The following is a 20,357-nucleotide window of genomic DNA, read 5'->3' on the forward strand; positions in this document are numbered from 1 at the left end:
GAAGCACATGGCTGGCTGCTGTGGGGGTAAAAGATGCTGCAGCCTTGATCCGATTCAGGATCGCTTCCAAAATTTCATTTGCTGGCCTAAATAAAGATATTGTCTGACTTGCTCTCCATAACGCAGGCTGATTTTACCAAGATGCTGATAAAACTTGCCAAAATGCTCAGCATATGTAGTTTGACAATCTGCCAAAATCAGGCCTGTAAACCAAGAACTGATGTGTGTTGCGTTTGGCTTTTTATGCAATGGAAAAACAAGTAAGCTAATAATAAGACACAGACACATTTTAAAACATCTTTGTGAAAGCTGGTATTATAAGGATATTTTTCTTCCTTTAACCAGGATCGGAATATATCCTTAAACAGGCAAGTAGCATTTTCTAAAGGATCTGGGGAAGGAACTTTTGCACAGCGTCCTGTTGACCCTTTTATCTTCGTCAGGAGCAGAAAGGATATGGGGTGTGCAACATTAGCTCCAATGATTGACGTACAGTATGACGTCTACAGCAACCTGGCAAAAATACAGGGAGAGTGGCTTGCTATCCTTGCTTGGTAAAACGAGAACTCAAACCCTTATCCCACCCCTGAGTCTCAGGGAACCTCAGCTAGATAACACAAGCTCTGACACATGGAACAACACAGCAACTTGATGGAACTATAAACATACTTTATTTTTATTTCCACCATGTAATTTTGTGCAGAAAGTGGGTTTCCTGGGCAAAGAATCTGGTGTTTGCAGCAGTTTGATAGTGCAGGGTTTGAATACACAATGAAGAGAGTTTCAGGAAGTTTCATTTTTCTGTTGTAACATGGAACTCTGACATTTCTCTGTTTGTGCCCCATGGAAAGCTTTGAGCACATATTGAATCTGCTTTGGAACACATGTACTAGTTCTATAAAATCTGAAACCATCCATGTGCTGCAGATGTAAGCATAAGGAAATGTGTGGGGTTCCCAAGGTTTTAAGTCCATTGAGGAGTGTCTTGACCCAGCAGCAAGGTAAGATGTGTCTCAAAACCCCAACTACAATTTGCAAGTGCTCAACCCAGCTCCTGCATGTGCATTGAAAACATCAAAAGCAACCCAAATATCAACTGAAGAACAAAATCAAATTAAAGCCTTATTGTCTCCATCTGGCATGCAGAAAGGTGCCAACTGGATTGCAGATATAGAGTGAGGTTTTCCCACATCTGAAAGTGAGCTTCATTCCACGAAGTAGAAGTTGGTTTTGTGAGAGGGGTTGAAACTCAGGAGAGCTGAGGACTCGGGATAAAGGGGTTTGATTCCACTTTAAGTTCCTAAGAGCCGTTATATCCCCGACTGTGACATTTTTAGTGGTTATCAGGCTTTGGTCTGCAGTAAACATGCACAGTAATATATTCACCTTTTCCCTGAGCTGCTAGGATAGAGCTCTGCTCAAACAATTTGCTCTTTTTATGTTTCTTTAGGTGAATTCACCTAAGAGCTGTAGGCAGAGATGGCTCAGGACATTTGGGTAGCAGAAAATCTAAATGTGTGGTGTCATGGATAGCATGATCTGAACTTCACTTGGGTTCAGATCCCTCCTCAGACATAAAGATCACTGGGTGACTTGGAGTCTTTACAGGATTGTTGCTGCCCTTTAAGCGTACCTTAATATCTTCTGCAGGGAGCATGTCACCTTGCCCTGGCAGGTCATGGGCTGGAGAACCTGTAGCCTTCCAGATGTTGTTGAACTCCAAGTCCCATCCACACCAACCATAATGGCCAATGATCAAGGATGATGTGAGTTATAGTCCAGTAACATCTGAAGAGTCACAGATTCCCTACCTGTAGTATAGGTGATATTTGAAGGAAGTCAGTGGAGAGGAGCAAGACTGCCTTCCTATTTGCATTTTCACATGGAAATGTACACGCACCAACACCTCCCTTGTATACAGTGAAACATAAAGATATGCTCTCACCAACCCCGTGTTAATCCGTATAATTCTGGACATGAGTTAAGTTCACTTTGAAGTGCAAAAAAATAAAGCCCCAACCCTCTTCTTTCTTCAGGATATATCTCAACTGCTCTATCTTTCCCCAAACAAAATGAGACACAGTCCACGGATTATCAGAAAAAAGGCATTATATTTGGGCTTACATCGTATTTCAAACTGATTTTGGTTTCAAGCAATCAAATCTGAAAGTCTATTTTGTGACATAAATGACCCAGACAACCGTAATTAAAGAAATGGGAAAACAAATCTCTATCACACTTAATATAGAAACCAAGGCTTGCACTCTTCCACAGGAACGCTCCAGGGAATGTTAGTTTCAGCTGCTTGAGTTTGTTTCCTTTCCTTCCCCCTTGGGGTTGTTACTAACAAAAGCTCCACTGTTTGTTTAAAGCAAAGCAACAGTCTTTTCTGTTTTGTTTTTGCAGTCTTACAGCAGCAAGTTTCGTATCACCAGTAGGAAACACACATGCATGTACTGCAGTCAGACACACATACACACTCACAGACGTTATACAGTAGCCTGTTGCCGCTATCAAAAGAGAGAAACACAGACACTCCATCCTTTTAAGTGGTCACCATTAGGATCATGCTAAACTTGTGGACTAAAAAAGAGAGAGAGAGAGATAAAGAAAGAAAGATAAAAGAAAAATACTGCACAGGTCTTCCACATTGAAGCTGCAAGTTATCTTTCTGCGGTGGATGGAGTTCTTGCCTCCATTTGTTCAACAAGCATCGCTGAAACCTGAAGGCACGCTGGCCAAAAAGACAGCCCTGTTGTGTGTGTTTGGTTTTGTTTGGTTTTGTCATTTTAACTAGCGTGCTGGCCTAAAGTTGCAAAGTCCCTGTTCTGTTGCATTGTAGCACACCAATTGAATGCGATTTAGAGACCACAGTACTGGAAAAAGGCAGGTCCTCTGCCAGGAGTCTCAACTCATAGTCATCAACTGAAGGAATACATTTGCCTTTCTTTCCCCCCAAATAAAAATAAAACTAAAGTCGCCATCCACAACCCGCTTTTTGCATAAACTGCTATGTTTCAGGCTAGCAGTTTTTTTTCTCTGGAAGAAACTGGTCCTTTATAGTCACCAGCTTCAAAGGGGGGGGGGGAATTCCTACAGGTTGCTCTAACCAACAATGCACCAGAGAGTATGGCACTGTATCAATTCAGGAAAAAACCCCAAAGCCCACCCACATCTCTCTGTGGATTCATTTTAACCCCTCAACGGCACTGACTAGGCAAACCGCCAGCGCCATCAAATGCCACTGGCTTCTGGGAAGACGCCTGGGAAAGGAGAGGGAGTGGGAAGAGATACATGAGCCCTCCTTGTTCTCACAGGGTCAAGTGAAGTCTTTCTGATAATAAAATAAAGCAGGTATTGAAAACCTTTAAGAAAACAACCAACCAGGTAAACCGTCACCAAAATCAGCAATAGGAAAAGTTTTTCTCTCGTTTGTTATATGTATAAAAACGATCTCACTCTTAATCCTAAACCCTAACCAGATGGAGGCTATTAAAGGGAGGGGGGAGGCAGGGAAGGCCCGGAAGCTTCTTCCCCCTCTTCCATACCTATTATTTAGGGGTTATTCCCAAAGTTACATCTGAAGAAAAAGCTGAACCAACTTGTTTTTGGCTGAAGTCATGTTTATCCTTTTGTAGAATATCCCTTCTCGCTTTGCTTATTTTAGCTGGGGGAGGTATTGGCATGCGAGTTTGGTGAGTCCTGTTCATTTATGGTGTTCAAGAGCACACAAACAGGCTGCCGAGGGAGGTGGTGGTGGCTGTGCTCTTGATGCTGTTCATCATGATGCTGCTGAACACCATTGAAAAGCCCTTCTTCCTCATCTCCATGGGGAGGGCGACCACTGCAGCTATCGCAGAAGTCCATGGGCCCATCATCAATGAACCCATCCAACTCCTTGAGATCACCATCGTGGTGGCCTTGGTTGCAGATGCAGATTTCAATGCCCGAGTCACCGGTGAACCTTCGGTGTCTGCCCGGCGTCTTGTCTTTAGCATCGGAGAAGGCGTTGTTGTGGTCTAAGCTTTCCGAGTTGTAATCCTTAAGCAATTCCTCCTTGCACTCCGACTCTTTGTCGGAACAGGGTGCGTGGCCGGCCGTCTCTTCCAACTCTGCCCCACTGCTGGAGTTCCTTCGCTCGCCACTTGTTGCTTTGGTGGTTGATCGCTCAGCTAGCGGGGTGGACGATTCGGAGTTCCCGGTGCTGGAGGAGGCAGTGCTGTCCGTGTTTCCATTATTGCTTCCTGCTCCTGACAGAGAGCCTGCCTGGGCTGGCTGTAGGTTTCTTGTATCTGGTGCTGCGCTGCTGCCGCCAGGTGGAACGCATTGCTGATGTAAGGCACTATATGGTGGGGGAGGGGTCGGAGGTCGGTTCACCACTTCCTCATAGGGAGGTAGTAAATAATTTGGCAAAAATCCTAAATGGGGAGGCAGGGAGGACAAGTTAACCTCTAGTTAACCTAAATAGTTCCAACTTTATAAATGTTGTCAGAAAGCACAATTGAAAGTAATTTAACAACACTTTCAACAAATTATATTAATAATAATAAAATATTCCATCCTGATTTGGCTAAGGAAGCAGTCGATTTTCCGTATGTTACAGCTGGAAGAAACTAAAGTAAAGCAGTGTGTAGTATTCAGAGAGACCTATGAAATTAAGGAATGTTACATCCCAGAGTCAACTGGCAGCGGATTTAAATTGTCTTCCCCCTGATTTTGTGCAAAAGGAGGGAGGGAGGGAGAGGGAGAGGGAGGGAGAGAGAGAGTGAGCTGGTTCTCTCTCCTCTATAGCATTTTATCAGGTGTCATACTTCCCTTTTTCCATTGCCTTCTACTGGGTGGCTAATGTTTTGTTTTGTTTTGTCTTGTTTTGTTTTAAAGTAATAAAGTATTAATTAAAATTGACATGGGCAAAATGAAGTAGCATTGCCCATCATCACATTTATTCTTGTGGTGCCCCTCTGCCACACTACCATATTAGCTATTCTGTGGTGCCTCTTTCTTAAGCTGTATCAGCTGCAGAGGAAAAGCTGTGGGAAGTTGTTTTTTTATTTAAAAAAATATCTCAGCCTCGTCACTGCTGCTGCCACTGCGCAGATTAAAACGTGAAGAAATCTGTCAATCCACTTCCTCCTTTTATGTCAGCCTAACCAACCACTAGAGCTGGAAAACAAGTCCAAGGAAAGCACTGCTCTACACTGTTCAGAGGGAAACAAATTCAAATCTCTCTCTCTCTCTCTCTCTCTCTCTCTCTCTGCGACCCAGAAATTTACCCACAAGATTTAGATTGTGCCCACACTAGTCACAGAGTTATCTGTGATTGTGCTTCAAGCTAGTGTAGCCAAGGTGACAAGAAGGACCGTGTGAAGTCTCCCAACATACTGCAATATACTACATAGTCCTCTCCAGCCACCAGCAGACATCTCTGCCCCCATCCCCACCATCATTGCTGTGAATCTCTGTTGCGTCCACGACCCCCACCCAATATGCCAACATCTTGCTCTTTGAAAGGCAGCTTGCTCCTTGCATGCAGTACATACGGAAATAAAATGGCAGGGTGGAGTAGTTATGAGCTTCACGATAGGCAATCAGGTTAATCTCATGCTGTCGTTGTTGTGCCTGAAGTCTGTGTTTGGCACGCCGGTGATGGCAGACACAGCAGCAACTCAGTATGATGATGATCGTCCATACTAGCCAGAACCCTATGGAAAAACCAAGAGTAATAAAGGTGTGGGGGGGGGGGAGAGAGAGAGAGAGAGAGAGAGAGAGAATAATAATAATAATAATTTTACTAACAGTGTTTCTTCTTCAGGAGAAAGAGGTTTCAACACTATGAAGGCCTTTTGAAACAAGTGTGCGCCTACTGCCAATCTTGGCACAGGTCACCGTAACAGGATATCAGACGCATTTTTCAGAGACATAGACTCAGGAGATCTCACCCTAATCTCCCATATATGCTTCAGAAGTTAGGAACCTCAGGCCCACAGGTCAAATGTGGCCCTTGGGACCCTTCATAGGCCACGTCCCTCACTGTACTTCACACCATCCTTGAGTGCCCCCCCCCCGGTATATTGGAAGCATTCTCATCTTTTACCAATGCAGGACTGAAATCTGTTTTAAAGGTCAGAAGCACCTTCCTTTGAAGCAGCCTTTCTGAACCAATTACCCTCCAGGTGTTTTGGACTAATAATTTTCATTAGCTCCTGCCAGTAGAGTCATGGCAGCTGGGGGCAGGCGGATTGCAGTCCAAGACACCTGGTGGATGACTGACTTACAAAATGAATAGCCCGCCCAGAGATGTAAAGTGTCCAAACATTTTGGAGGCATGAAGAGGAATCACCAATCTTCTAAACAATTTAATACAAAAAGCAAACATTTATACGTTTATATATTATGGAAACTAAAATATATGCAAGAGGTACTGTTGGGTATATTTATGAAATTTACACATGCTTTTGTTTTATTAGAATATTTAAGATATAACTGATTTTAGAGATAGCTCTGCAAGTTGCTGTACTTAAGATGCTATGTGGCAAAATGCTATGCATATTTATTTGGATGTAAGTCTCACTGTGTTCAGTGGGACACAGTAATCCCATGTAAATGTGCACAGATTTGCAGCCAAAGTATATTTTCGTTGGGAAGAAAGTTCATTTTCTTTGCTACAATGCTGATTGATTCCATTTTCAAGTTTTACTATATCAACTTATAAACAGCACCATGCAGAAACAAAATAAATATTTTTTTTATAAAGGCATTCAGAAAATAAACATGCCTACATGTTGCAGGGATGGGAAACTTGCAAGATTCCAGATGTTGTTAGACTCCAACTTACATCAGCTCCAGCCAACACAGCCAGTGGAGAGGGATGATGGGAGTTGTAGTCCCACAATGTTTTAACACTACATCCCTGCTATATTGGAGCTGAGAAGCAATAACTTGCTACTCTCTCTTTTAAAAGACATATTGATGTTACACTTTAAAATTTGCTCACCCTTATTTAATTGATTTATATCCTGGTCTACCCTACTAAATAAGATATCTATTGAAAAAATAGCATAACTCAAAGTTTATTTATCTAATCAGACACGCTTCATTAACTTGAGAAACTATAAGTGATCATTTGCACAAACTGAAGCTAGCTTCTCAACTCTTTCCACATGTTATATTGTTCCACCTTTGTGTGCATTCACTTTCAAACATTGGTTTCATTCACAATACAGAAGAGAGGAATCTGAGGCAATGTTGTAGAAAAGATTTTGCTAGTATGATGCAGGAAACTCCCAGACCACAGCCGTACACTAAATACCTGAATATGTTGTGTACAGTGGTACCTCTGGTTGCGAACGGAATCCATTCCGAAGCCCCATTCGCAACATGAGCAGTATGGGTCGCGATTTGGCGCTTCTGCGCATGCGCAAACCGCCAAACCTGAAAGTAACCCGTTCCGTTACTTCCGGGTTCTGCGCATTCGTAAGCCGTGTTGTATGCAACCTGCAGCATTCATATCCAGGCGTATGACTGTATTCTTTAACAATTGAATTCACTTTTATTAATTAACATACCACAATGCCAAACAGGCTTCTAAGTGCTTTACAATATATAAATACCAATTGCATAACATTATTAAAATACATTGTCATTAAAGTGTGCAATAACTTTTCCTAACATCACCCTAAGAACACTGCCTGTTTGCCATGCTATAATCACGGCTACCATGGAATCTCAGATCTAAGAAATGTGCAGCATTCTGAACTGACTGTATAACAATACGGTCATAGTTCTAGTCTGCCCTTATGTCTATAATAAAGATTAATACAGTATCCTAACATGGATGTCTCTAAGCTAAAAGACACCTGATGAATATTGTCCAGTCAGCAAGATTTCCTATTTGTTGAATAGCTAAATCTAGGGGAAAAAACAAACACCTCCAAGTTCCTGGGAATGGTTGGATGCAGATATTGCACAGTGCTAACAGTAGGGTCTCTGGAGAATACAGCAGTCAGCTGGCAGTGAGGCAATGAGAAGATGCTTAGCTTATCAAGAGGAAAAAAACCTCAAGGATCTGAAACCTTGCAAAGAAACCTTGCAAATTAAAAAGGATCAAAACCACTGAAGACAATATACAACAGAGGTAGCTGGACTACAACTTCTATCATCCCTGCCCATCAATTTCCAATCTCAGGGTGTTTCCAAACAGTGGGATGCTGGGTTTTTTTTGGGGGGGGGGTAAACGTTCCCACCTGCTACCCACATGGAGGTTATGCTAATCTCTGTACTGAAACCTGCTAGTTCAATCATCATAGACTCATAGGATTGTAGAGTTGGAAGGGATCCAAGAGGACCATCTAGTCCACCCTCCTGAAATGCAGGAATCTCAACTAGATAATCTAGCAGGGTCAGGGCCGGCTCTAGGGGTAGGCTGGGTGGCGCGGGGCGCCAGGTCGGCAGGGGGCGCTGCACGGCGAAGCCGCGCGGAAACCGCGCTGCGCCCGCCCACCAGCCGCGGGAAGAAACGGCGCCCGACCCGCTTAAGACGGCCCTGAGCAGGGTTAGTGCCAGTGGCAAGCCCAAATCAGCAAGAGTTGCACAAAACCCCTATAACAGTTGATAGCACTTTCTTTCACTACTTTCCTTCTCAATTCCATGTTAAGGCAACAGTGCAAAGCACATAGATTTGGGAAGACGACAACAACAACTAGTGTTAAACTAGTGTTTCTAGCAGAAACAGAAAGCTGCCATTGCTCTCTACGTAGTCATCTCTGGACACAGAGTAGCATTAGGCCTTAGTATCACCATATAACTTTGTCCTGGAAGATACTAAAATAGTTTCCACTCTTTTGGGCTGCAAGTAAAAATACAGTCGTACCTCAGTTTAAGTACGCTTTGGTTTGAGTACTTTCAGTTTAAGTACTCCACGGACCCGTCTGGAACAGATTAATCCACTTTCCATTACTTTCAATGGGAAAGTTTGCTTTTAGTACGCTTCAGGTTAAGTACAGACCTCCGGAATCAATTGTGTACTTAAACTGTAAAGTGCTACCTTGGCTTGGAGTTTAATTCCTTGGCAAACACAGAAAATATTGTCAGCTTTAGGAACCAGTATCTGATCTCAACAAAACAACAACAGTCAAATTATGGAAAAATAATTCATCTGATAGGCTGAGATAATAGAAATTTAGCATTTCTTTGTAATACATTTATTTTGCACAGCTTGTTCTGCTTCCAAGATGAAGCATTCCAGTGAGTTCAGAATTCATTAATTTTTTTAGAAAGGCTAAAAGGAGGGCAAGGTGGGAACATGGAGGGAGGCTGTGTGAGGAGGAGAGCAATGGAGCAGCAATTTGGAGGCAGACAGGGGCTCAAGCCATGTCTCAAATCCCCACCTAGTTTTTGTGATTTCTCCCAATACTGTCAATGAGAATTTTTCAGCCTTTACTGTAATACAATACCTCCTTTCTTGAGGAGACCAGGGGAAGGTCTATGATGCTCAAAACTGCATGTGTAACAGTCCTATAGATCCTTGGGGATATAACAACCAGAAGGATATATTTCTATGTTTCCCCAGTGGCAAGAATCCAAGCCAAGATCTCACAAAGGAAAGTGCCTTTTACTCTTGCAAAATGGGAAAACATGTTTTCCCCTTTAGCACTCAAGAGCAGGAACAGAATAGTCTGCCCTAGAGTTCACAGTAAACTTGGGTAGATGCCACTGCTTTATTGGCAGGAAACCTCATTGCAGCTAAGCCAAAACATGTAGCAAATCATTTCTCCGCCTGCCTTAGAAGCATGCTAGGTGATGGCCTTGGCTTCAGGCTATCTGGCCTAAAAGAAGGTGAAATAGGACATTTTTTAGAAATAGTGTAGAGCAAGTGTGGGGCAGCTGCTAAGAGCCAGTGCTTGGAACTGAGCTGTGAAAGGTCCTGGTTCAAATCTCTCCTCGGTGATTAGCTGCTGAACTGCAGGCCGCCTTTTTAAGCTAAGCAACTCAGGTAGAAATGTATGCAGCTAATTATGGCCTTAGGGCATGGGTGGAGAACTGGATCTGACTGGTGGACTGGAATATTATCTCCTCGAACCTTCACAGGCCAAGTTTGACAGGTGGGTGGAGTATGCCACCTGTCAGTCACCAGAAATGACCACGACATCAGGTAGCTTTGTTGCTTATAAGGGTCTTGCAGAAGCCCCTTCTGAAGCACTACACTATCTTAGGCACACCACTTTGATAGGTCCACAGAAGCCCTTGACAATCAGCTGTCAGTTTTCAGAAGTTTCATGAGCCAAATGGGGATGCCCAAGAGGCCTAAGTACCCCACCCCTGCCTTATACAAACCACTCCCAGCCCACTTTAAAACATGGGGGGAATAATGCTGGCCTATCTCTTATAATGTTGTCGCAAAGATAGCTAAGATTATCTATCATGAAGAGCTTTGAATACTCTGAAACACTTAGTAAATGCTAAATATGATCAGCGCTCTTGGAGGAGGAAGGGCTGTACTGTATATAGTTTCCTTTCAAAGAGCAAGCCAATGCTTCAGCTCTGATGTACCTCAGTTTCTCAAGTGTTACCAGGAACAGAAGCCCACATTGGAGACTGAAGGAGAAAGGTGGACACTTTATTAAACAGTTTTCCTGGGAGAGTCAATACAATCTTCTGCTAAGCTCATGCCCTCCAGATATTTTGCAAGCTGTGCTGACTGACATTGACAAGAGTTGTACTCCAAAACACCTGAAGGGTACCAGTCTGGAAAAGGCTGGTCAACACTGGTATTTATGTTGTGCAATGGTTGGGAAAACCAACAGCAGCATTTCAATACTGTTCCTTTTTTCTCTAATAACACTGCTGGCTTGAACACAGAATCCTCAGCAGTAAACACCTAAACCTGACAGCTACGGAAAATGCTGGACTCCTTGAATCCCTGCTTGAAACTTTATCTAGATTCAGCAAGGGTTAATGTGATGCATCAAATCATGATTTCCCACAGAATTCTGTGACAGTAAAATATTCTGCACATAATTAACTGTGCATGCAGTGCACGTGATAGTATAAGAACTGGGGATGAGGTGTTCTAAATCAGCAACTCCCAATTGATTTAACCTCCATGATTTAATAATGGGAATCAACAAAAGACATGTTTCTCCCAGGGATATGGCTTTTAACTGAATGAGGTGTGCTCTCATTGGAAAGGTAAAAGCGTAAAGGACCCCTGGATGGTTAAGTCCAGTGAAAGGCGACCAAGGGGTATGGTGCTCATCTCAATTCAGGCCGAGGGAGCCGGCATTTGTCCACAGACAGGTTTCCGGGTCATGTGGCCAGCATGACTAAACTGCTTCTGGCACAACGGGATACCGTGACGAGTGCCAGAGTGCACAGAAACACCATTTACCTTCCCACCATAGCGGTACCTATTTATCTACTTGCACTGGTGTGCTTTTGAACTGCTATGTTGGCAGAAGCTGGAACAGAGCAACAGGATCTCACCCTGTTATGTGGATTTGAACCACCGACCTTCTAATCGGCAACCCCAAGAGGCTGAGTGGTTTAGACCAGTGTTTCTCAACCAGTGTGCCTCCAGATGTTTTGGGACTACAACTCCCATCATCCCTAGCTAGCAAGACCAGTGGTCAGGAATGATGGGAGTTGTAGTCCCAAAACATCTGGAGGCACACTGGTTGAGAAACACTGGTTTAGACCACAGCTACCTTCTCAGTGGAGTAAGCAGTCCAATGCTGTACATTGACCATGTTCCTAGATAATGAAAAAACCATTATTTAGCATTAAGATTGTGAATCTCAATGAACCTTGGGATCGTGACGCACCTTCTCCTCCAGCATGGCTGCAAGAATCTGCTTCACTTTTAGATTAAATACAGTTTATCACTGGGTGGTAAATCTGTTCTTGTAAAAGGGGTGGGGGTTAAAGGTAAAGCTAAAGGGACCCCTGACCATTAGGTCCAGTCGTGACCGACTCTGGGGTTGCGCGCTCATCTCGCATTATTGGCCAAGGGAGCCGGCATACAGCTTCCAGGTCATGTGGCCAGCATGACAAAGCTGCTTCTGGCGAACCAGAGCAGCACACGGAAATGCCTATTTATCTACTTGCACTTTGACGTGCTTTCGAACTGCTAGGTTGGCAGGAGGGGGTGGGGGTTACTGGTTTGTTTTATTCTTGTTCTTGTTTTTATTAGGTATTCTGTGTTTTTATCTTGTATTTTTATGCTGTGAACCACCCTGAGATCTACAGATGAAAGGCGGTATAAAAATTTAATCAATAATAATAATAATCCCAAATACTCAGGTATAAAGATAAAGGTATTCTTGTGAACTCTCATTGATATTCAGATTGTGTAGAATCCTTGAGTCACATTTAATGCTCTAATTTCTAAATCTTTGTTTTGTGAATGCATACAAAGGACATTAACTGTATTTTTTTCTTTTTTGTATTCTGTTAAATTTTAAATTACATTAAAACATTTCTCTCCTCAAAAAAGGTGGTTAATGTCAGCTGTAGTTTATTTAAACAAACCAGGTTCCTAAACTACTGCTCTAAATTAGCTTGTTTCAATATACCATTGTTAAGATTAACTATAGTTGGTTCAGATTCAGATATCATAACAAGCTGTGTTTAATCTAAAACAGAAGCAAAATATTTGAATTCTTCCTTGTAGCCATGCTGGGTAGGAACAGTGGTGTGAGTTCTACATGAGCTGGTTTAGCATTATGTTTAAACAAGGACCGTGACTTGTCAACCATCAGGAGTCTTTTAGGTATACTGGACACTCAAAAGGAAGGAAGGGAGGAAGGAAGGGAGGAAGGAAGGGAGGAAGGGAGGAAGGGAGGAAGGAAGGAAGGAAGGAAGGAAGGAAGGAAGGAAGGAAGGAAGGAAGGAAGGAAGGAAGGAAGGAAGGAAAGGGGGGAAGCATCAGATGTGAGGAAGATATGTATCTTCCCCAGCCAGAATTCTGGATTTTTCTTGCTGATCTGGGCATACAACCTTTTCCAAGAAAGCATAAAACCAAGACATCTGGGCAGCCTATTTTATGAAGCTAGAATGCAACCTTTAATCCCTGCAGACAGACTTATTACATAAATAAGCTGAATAAATATCAGGAGAACGTGTGAAGGTCAGAGCAAGAGAAAAATAAATTATAAAACAAAGAAACATTTAAGCTGGCTAGTTTCTTCTCTGGCTAGTTTCTCTTGGGACTTCCAAGCAAGGTTATAGAAAGTCCAAAAAACTACTGTACTGGCTTAAGTGAACTGGAAACTGCCTTCCCTTTCCCACTTACCTCCAAAAGGAGGAAGTAACCTGTAAGCAGGACAAGAGAAGCACAGATTTTTCTTTTCCTTTAGCTAAATACACCCCAAAGCAGGTACAACCTTTTCTCCTCAAGTTAAATGCTCAAACTGCTTTAATATTAGACAGGCTGTGTTTTCTGTTGTGTTTTCAGCACCACCTGAAGACCTTCCTCTTTCCACAAGCCTTTTAAAATTGAGGTTTCCCCCAGTCTACATCTGTATTGGAATTGATTTTATAAAGTTTTGTTGTTTTATCACTTGCCGTTGTGCTCCTTTGTGAGGAAGGGCAGGATGTAAATTAATAAACAAATAATCAATCAATGATGGGGAAGCATTTCTGTGTATGAACACAGTGGGGAGGGGAATCGGTGAGGCAGGTATCCCAGTGATTTAGGAAGGATGCAGGGTCTAGGGCAGGCATCCCCAAACTGTGGCCCTCCAGATGCTTTGGCCTACAACTCCCATTATCCCTAGCTAACAGGACTACTGGTCGGGGAAGATAGGAATTGTAGTCCAAAAACATCTGGAGGGCCGAAGTTTGGGGATGTCTGGTCTAGGGCAAGAGTGGGCCAACTGCTCCTGGTACTTTTCAAACTGATTAACATGCCCCAGATTTGACATAATGAATATTTCCAGAGCAGATTATCACAAAAGACAAAACAGCAGAGGGCAAAACAGAACCACCTTCCTACTTGGATGACTTTTCCTGCATGGTACTGAACAATATAGTTTTTACCAGATGTGCATCTTTTTGTAACTGCTATAAATTAAGTTAGGAAGGGAAGTCACATGGAATTTCGCTCCAACATGAACAAGGAATAGATTCCCCCGCACCCCAGTATTTTCCATTTCAGACTAAACTATCCAATAGCAGTATCAAACGAAAAACCTACGCCATGCCAAGACATCGAGTTCAGAAAAAGACACAAAACAAGAAACCCAGATACAAAGATTGGACTGGAGCCAACTAATGAGCCCTGCTACGTAGTGGAAGCCAGTGCAAGCACAAGAGGGCTTTTTGTCCCCCCCCCCCCCGGTGCCCTGCTCATAGAAAGAAAAATGATGGTTTATTTTATTAATTTTTAGTTCTCAATACAAAGTGTTCAAGAGTTTTAGCAATAGATTTTGGCAACAAGATATTTCAATGCCCGCTTCATCTTAAAACAAAATTGAACTTGGATCTAGCTAGCACCATCTAGCTTTAAACCCAATCCACCTGCTTGACATATGATGTATTTTACTCTTCCCTCCACCCCATAACAAACACCACTGATTTGGTTTCCCATCAGCTTTGCTCTTCAAAAGGGGAAAATTCTGTTGTCCGTAACCACTCCCAACAGCTAATATATGGGATCATCTTTCATGAAGCATGTCAGGTGAAGAGAGATTCTCTGTTTCAACCCAATACACCTTCCCACAAGTTAAGATGGTAAATAAAGTTAAAATTAACAGCAAGACCTATGAAAAGGCAGGGAGCTTTCAGTGCTAGGGTACTGAGAATGGCGACAGGAATTGTTCACCTTCTAAAATCCACTTTGGTGCTTAATCAATTGCTCAATGTGCTAAAACACTTTGCATACATTTTCAGGAAGATAAAACACACTTCCTTTCAGCTGATTAAGCTGGATGCTTCCCTAGCCTTTCCCAACCTGGTGCCCCCCCCCAGCTTTGGATTACAATTCCCATCAGTCCCAGTCAAAGGCAAACCCACATTGTAAATAATTTAAAACTGGGGTTCCCAAGGAATGAATGATGGAGGCTAAGTGTCAATCTTGCAGAACTGTAAATAGCTGGCACATGTCACATAGTTGGAAGGAGAGAATTCTTGCCATGGTCATCACCTGATTATCAAGCAGCAATGCTGTTCAGGGAATATACCTAAACCATTAACCCCATGTGTTGGGGGAGCACAACTTCATCCAGAAACGGTTGTACTCCAGCTTGATAGGTCCACCAGCCATGAACATCTCTGACTTGAGCTTCATTTTACTGGCCCTCATCCACTACAGGCTCCAGACACCTGTTCAAGAACTCTGCTGCCTCACCCGAATCCAAGAAGAAAGTGGGCATCTGATGACATCAGCTAAACCTTGCACAACCTCTCCCAGTAATTTCATGCTGATATTAAATAGCATGTGAGACAGAATAGAAACTTGAGGCACCAGACAGTATAATTCCCCTGGGGTGGGAAATCGCACACCCCTAAACCTGACAGGTGGTGCAGAAAGGTACACTGGATGACTAGAGAATTAGCAAGGACACACACACACACACACACACACACACACACACACACACCCTGTGCATCTCTAGCAAAGGTTATGGCAAGGGCAGCCTGGCTGAAGTGAGTCAACATAATCCTTTTCAGTTTCAGTCTGGGGAGGGACACCTATCACCCACTCTAACACCTTGTCTCTGGATAAAGTCAAAAGTGGATGAAACTGAAATGCCCATGACTCAGATTATGAAAAGAATTTCACTTCTATTTATAAAAACAAGAAACTTACACCAGAGTTCATAATAGTAATTGCAGCACTGAGACTGTCCACAGCAGTGGCCTGTTTCACAGATGTAGCTTTGATTGTTGATTCCTATGCAGGGTTCTTTGTCCTAGAATGTAAGAGAGGAATAGGTTAGTGACACTGCGTTTTAAAATGTGAGGAAGGCCCAAATACATTAAACTTGGACTAAGCCTCCGGTTGCTTGCAAGACATGCATGGGCCCAGGGCTTAAACAGCTGCTCAAGGTCACCGATTGCCTGCAGCTGTTTAGGTATCTCTACTTTCCCGGATATCAGTCAGTTCCATGGTGCTCCCACACCCTACCATCCGCCATCAACCTTCCAGGCTAGGTTCCTACATGCTGAAGAAGCACAGATGAGATGGTAGAATGGATTGTATCTCTTCAGTCTACCGGGGGGGGGGGCGAGGGAGGGTTCTGAACACCCCTCTGCATTAACCTACCCACCGCCAGCTCTTTAAGTAGAAAGTTAGGGCAGCATATAGAGCAGGCATCCCCAAACTTCGGCCCTCCAGATGTTTTGGACTACAATTCCCATCTTCCCCAGCCACTGTTCCTGTTAGCTAGGGATCATGGGAGTTGTAGGACAAAACATCTGGAGGGCCGCAGTTTGGGGGTGCCTGATATAGAGAATGGGACTAGAACACTTCTCCCTGCTACGCTAGTTTTCTTCTGCCGTGGGGTTTCTTAAGATGCTATTTATATAGGGCCATCTATGCAGGATGGTGTTTAACCAGGGTTCTGCATTCTAAAAGGAGACACACAAGGAAAACAACAGATGTAGAGGAGGCAGAGGTAAAGGGGGTGGGGATAATATGTTACAGTTATTTCAGTCACAGTAGGGTATGGGAACAATTGGAGGAAACATTAAAAATGGCATCCGCCTTCTTCAATTTGAACTAGCACCATTCTGCTCTAAATTTTACTGTCTTATTGCTGTATGTCTAGATTAGTTCTCATTTCACCTTTCTCTAGACTTGTCAGCTCCTAGGTTGCTCTAAATAACTGCACCTATCTTTTCCATACCTTGATAAATAGTTTCCCACTTGCAGTTTGCATAATGCAGGCACCTGTTCTGCACTTCACTGCTGATCCTCATGCCTGGGAATCTATAGCTAAAATTGTGGCCCAAATTATCAGAATTTAGAAAATGATACTTAGGTCAGACAATGCAATCAAGCATTCAGATTTCCACCCCTCTGCAAGTAGGAATATTTTACATTAAAATCATATAAGGTTTTCATTTTTAATGTAACAATTTTTGGTTTTTTGGCTTGTGATTAGGTACATGAATTTATGCCTAATGCACTGAGATGAAGGGACCCATAGATATTTTAACTTTGGTATACTGAGGCATAAAATTTTATGACCCACTCATGGTGTGTGTGTTTCAAATACACCGCAATTCCACTGTTGTTAACAGGGGTGGTTTTTTCAGCTTCATGTCTTGCACTTATAGAATCAGAAAATGTAATAATTGAAGAGAGGGCAATCTGGGCTCAGTTAGACCAAAATAACATTTACTGCCATATAATCCTACTCTGAAGTAATTCTTGCCTAATTTGCAGAACTTTTAAAATAAAATAAACATTCCAACAAAATATCTTCCTGGAATACTCCTGCAGTCTAGGACAGAAGCCAAGTCAGTCATACTTTTTCATCATCACATAATCCTCCCTGAAGGCCATCTCTGTGGACAGTTAAGAGATGGAAAACAGCTACCACCCAATGGCAATGACCCCTCTTGCCAGAGTGTAATGTAGGGCAGAGATATAATGGGTGTTGAAGTAATTTCTGGAGCCTTTGTTTTATGTCCTGAAAAGAAAAATGCACAACTGAACCATTGCACTATGAAAAGCCGTGCAAATCTAAGTTATAGTATAAAACATACAGCAAAAACAAGGAGATGTTGGTGTATTTTTATACAGTAGTAGGATCAATATGCCTGAAGCTTTATGTGTAAGAGAAAAAGTGCAGTTGCGTGATCAAATTTGGAAAGATTCAGGCCTAGGAAGATCCCCCTGTCTTCCAGAAAGGCAATTTATGTCATCAGGAACACGTATCCAGCTTCCATCTGGCCTACCTAGCAGGGTAAGGGGGGATGTGTAGTCAAACAATGTCACAAATTCCGTGGCTTAAACACACATACAATACAGGCAAGTGGCTGCAGAGCTGTAGAGTAGCCCAAATTACAACATTTGGCATCAGAATGCCCAACATGAAAGCCAAGCCAAGTTAGCTATAGCATAATCACCACTAAAGTACTTAAAAACTATTATTATTGTTATTGTTATTGTTATTCCTCTGAAAGGTTTAAGCCTACCCATTCCATTGTTATTTTGAAGTTCCTCCCTGAAAACCACCATCCTGGCTTTGGATCAAGTAAATAAAGCTACATGCTGTGTTATTCCTAAAGGAGACACATTCTATTTTTGGATCTAGAGACATGGGCATCAGCATTAACATTCCCACCAACACCCACTACCCCAGTTAGAGTTAGCACCCTCCCTCAAAAGCCAGACACCTGACTTCATTTTCAAAGTGCCCATAAAGTGCTAAGATAGTTTCTAAAAGAGGAAACATCTCCTGCATCCTTTCACAGCAGAAGGGGCACTCCTCTATTTCACCCACAACAGGGTTCAAAGAAATCATGTAGCCTTTAGCAGAAGTTCGAGCTAAGACTCCAGTTGAAATTAAGCATCAAGGCTGCCTGTGGTCCCTGAAATGCTATCTACAGCTGCATTCCATTTTACTCTTAGAGATCCAAAAATTTAAAAGGTTTCCAGAACAATGAACAAAGTAGTCACATTCTGTACTGTCCAGACATCCCTTGGAACATCTACCAGGAGTATGACAAAGCACTTTCCAAAACTAGCCTGTGGAATAGGGGACTGGTCATGGGAGGATAGATAAAGACCTAAGAGCCTTCAAAGAATGGCAACGTACTACAGCTTCCTTTAATTTCTAAAATGCAGGCTCCCTTACACTAAAAAATAAAAATAAAAAATTCATGAATGATGCAGGGGCAAGTACAATATGAAGCCACAGGCAGTTACAGCTTCCCGACAAGTGTGCCTGTACAATGAGTGTATTTGTTGCATTTGCATTTTATATTTGGACAGGTGAATCAGAAGGCAGTGGGGAAGGAAGAACCCAAGGCAGAGAAAACAAGGCAGGGGAGGCCTCCCTTTTCCTCCCCATTCTTCAGGGGTTTTTGTGTGTGTGTTTTTAAAAAAAGTTTTCCCTTTCCCATTGGTCACTTTCAGTGCTGCCTGAAAACGTCACTATTTGCCCAGGCTTGCAGAGAAGGAGTGCTGATTTAATGTATGAAGTACAATTTGATTTTGCTATCCTGACATTTTATTATATTGTTTAGTATATTTAGTATACTGTTGTTAAATTTTACTTGTTTAGTGCTTTTAATTTGAGCTTTTTGATTACCCAACCTTGAATCATCCATTGATGAAGGGTGGGATAGAAACTGAAATAATAAACAAACAAATGGAAAGGCAAATCAATATGCCAGCTCAAGGGCTGGTGTACTTTTCCTGTTCTGGTGGTGTGTCAGGTGAACGGGAAACCTTTGTATCCCAACAGATCAAAAGCCTACCCTGATCTGCCCCCAAATTCCAACTTTATGACTAGAGTACTTATGATGGAGGGAAAGATAGAAATATTTATGTAGCTGCAACAATAAGTCCTATATGGCAGGCATAGCCAAACTGGCCCTCCAGATGTTTTGGGACTACAACTCCAATTATCCCTGACCACTGGTCCTGTTAGCTAGGGATGATGGGAGTTGTAGTCCCAAAACATCTGGAGGGCCGAGTTTGGCTATGCCTGCTCTATGGGCAGACTTTCTGCTCCGCTCACAAAGAGGGAGATTACAAAAATGTATGGCCTTGGGAAATTAAAGCATCTTAGGTATATGCTCAGAAATGTACCAACAATGACCGTGTCCATATATGGATGATTTTCTAGAAAATGGAACCTGTTCAATATCATTTCTATGGGCCTTTTTGAACCAACTAAAACTTAGTTTTACAGAATAAAAAATAATAATTTTTTTTCTTCCAGTAGCACCTTAGAGACCATCTAAGTTTGTCATTGACAAACTTAGTTGGTATCTAAGGTGCTACTGGAAGAAATATTTTTTTATAATTTTTTTGTTTCGACTACACCAGACCTGTAATTAGTTTTACAGATCACATATTACTTTAGGTCTAGAGGAGAAAATTAAGGGTGTTAGATCTGAATAGCCCCCAACTGAACATTATGGTTTTATAACCTTCAATTAAGAAATTAAGATGCAGTTAGTGAATATAGCATATTCTGAAGATGCTTTTATTCTGAAGATTAAATATTCTGAAGAAGACTTTTTTTTAAAGATGTGGCAATTTGCATGCAAAATTAACAATGGCTTTAAAAGTATGGAGAAATGAGTTAAAACTACACTTAGGATGTACAGAAGCACTTGTATATCTGCGTAGGAGTACTTGTGTCTGGAGTACTTCTATGCTATGATACTTCATAAAAAGC

The 20,357-nt window shown here is 42.3% G+C and overlaps 1 protein-coding gene across 10 annotated transcripts in view; it reads right to left on the reverse strand.

Moving 5' to 3' along the window:
- Positions 1 to 2,091: 2,091 nt before the first annotated feature.
- Positions 2,092 to 20,357, reverse strand: part of WBP1L (WW domain binding protein 1 like) — a 46,211-nt gene continuing 27,945 nt past the window's right edge. For 8 of the 10 annotated variants that reach the window (XM_035133590.3, XM_035133583.3, XM_035133584.3 and 5 more), the window contains exons 2-4: positions 15,806 to 15,908; positions 5,541 to 5,702; positions 2,092 to 4,418 (exon numbers count right to left, since the gene is read on the reverse strand). In XM_035133590.3, coding sequence (XP_034989481.1) covers positions 3,664 to 4,418; positions 5,541 to 5,702; positions 15,806 to 15,908 — 1,020 coding nt within the window. In that variant the 3' untranslated portion in view covers positions 2,092 to 3,663. Of the gene's footprint in view, positions 4,419 to 5,540; positions 5,703 to 15,805; positions 15,909 to 16,261; positions 16,493 to 17,471; positions 17,634 to 20,357 lie in introns of those variants that run through there. The other 2 variants (XM_088669638.1, XM_088669639.1) reach the window with 2 other exon arrangements.

Source organism: Zootoca vivipara, chromosome 5, assembly GCF_965207765.1.
Source record: "Zootoca vivipara chromosome 5, rZooViv2.hap1.1, whole genome shotgun sequence".
Taxonomy (NCBI): domain Eukaryota; kingdom Metazoa; phylum Chordata; class Lepidosauria; order Squamata; family Lacertidae; genus Zootoca; species Zootoca vivipara.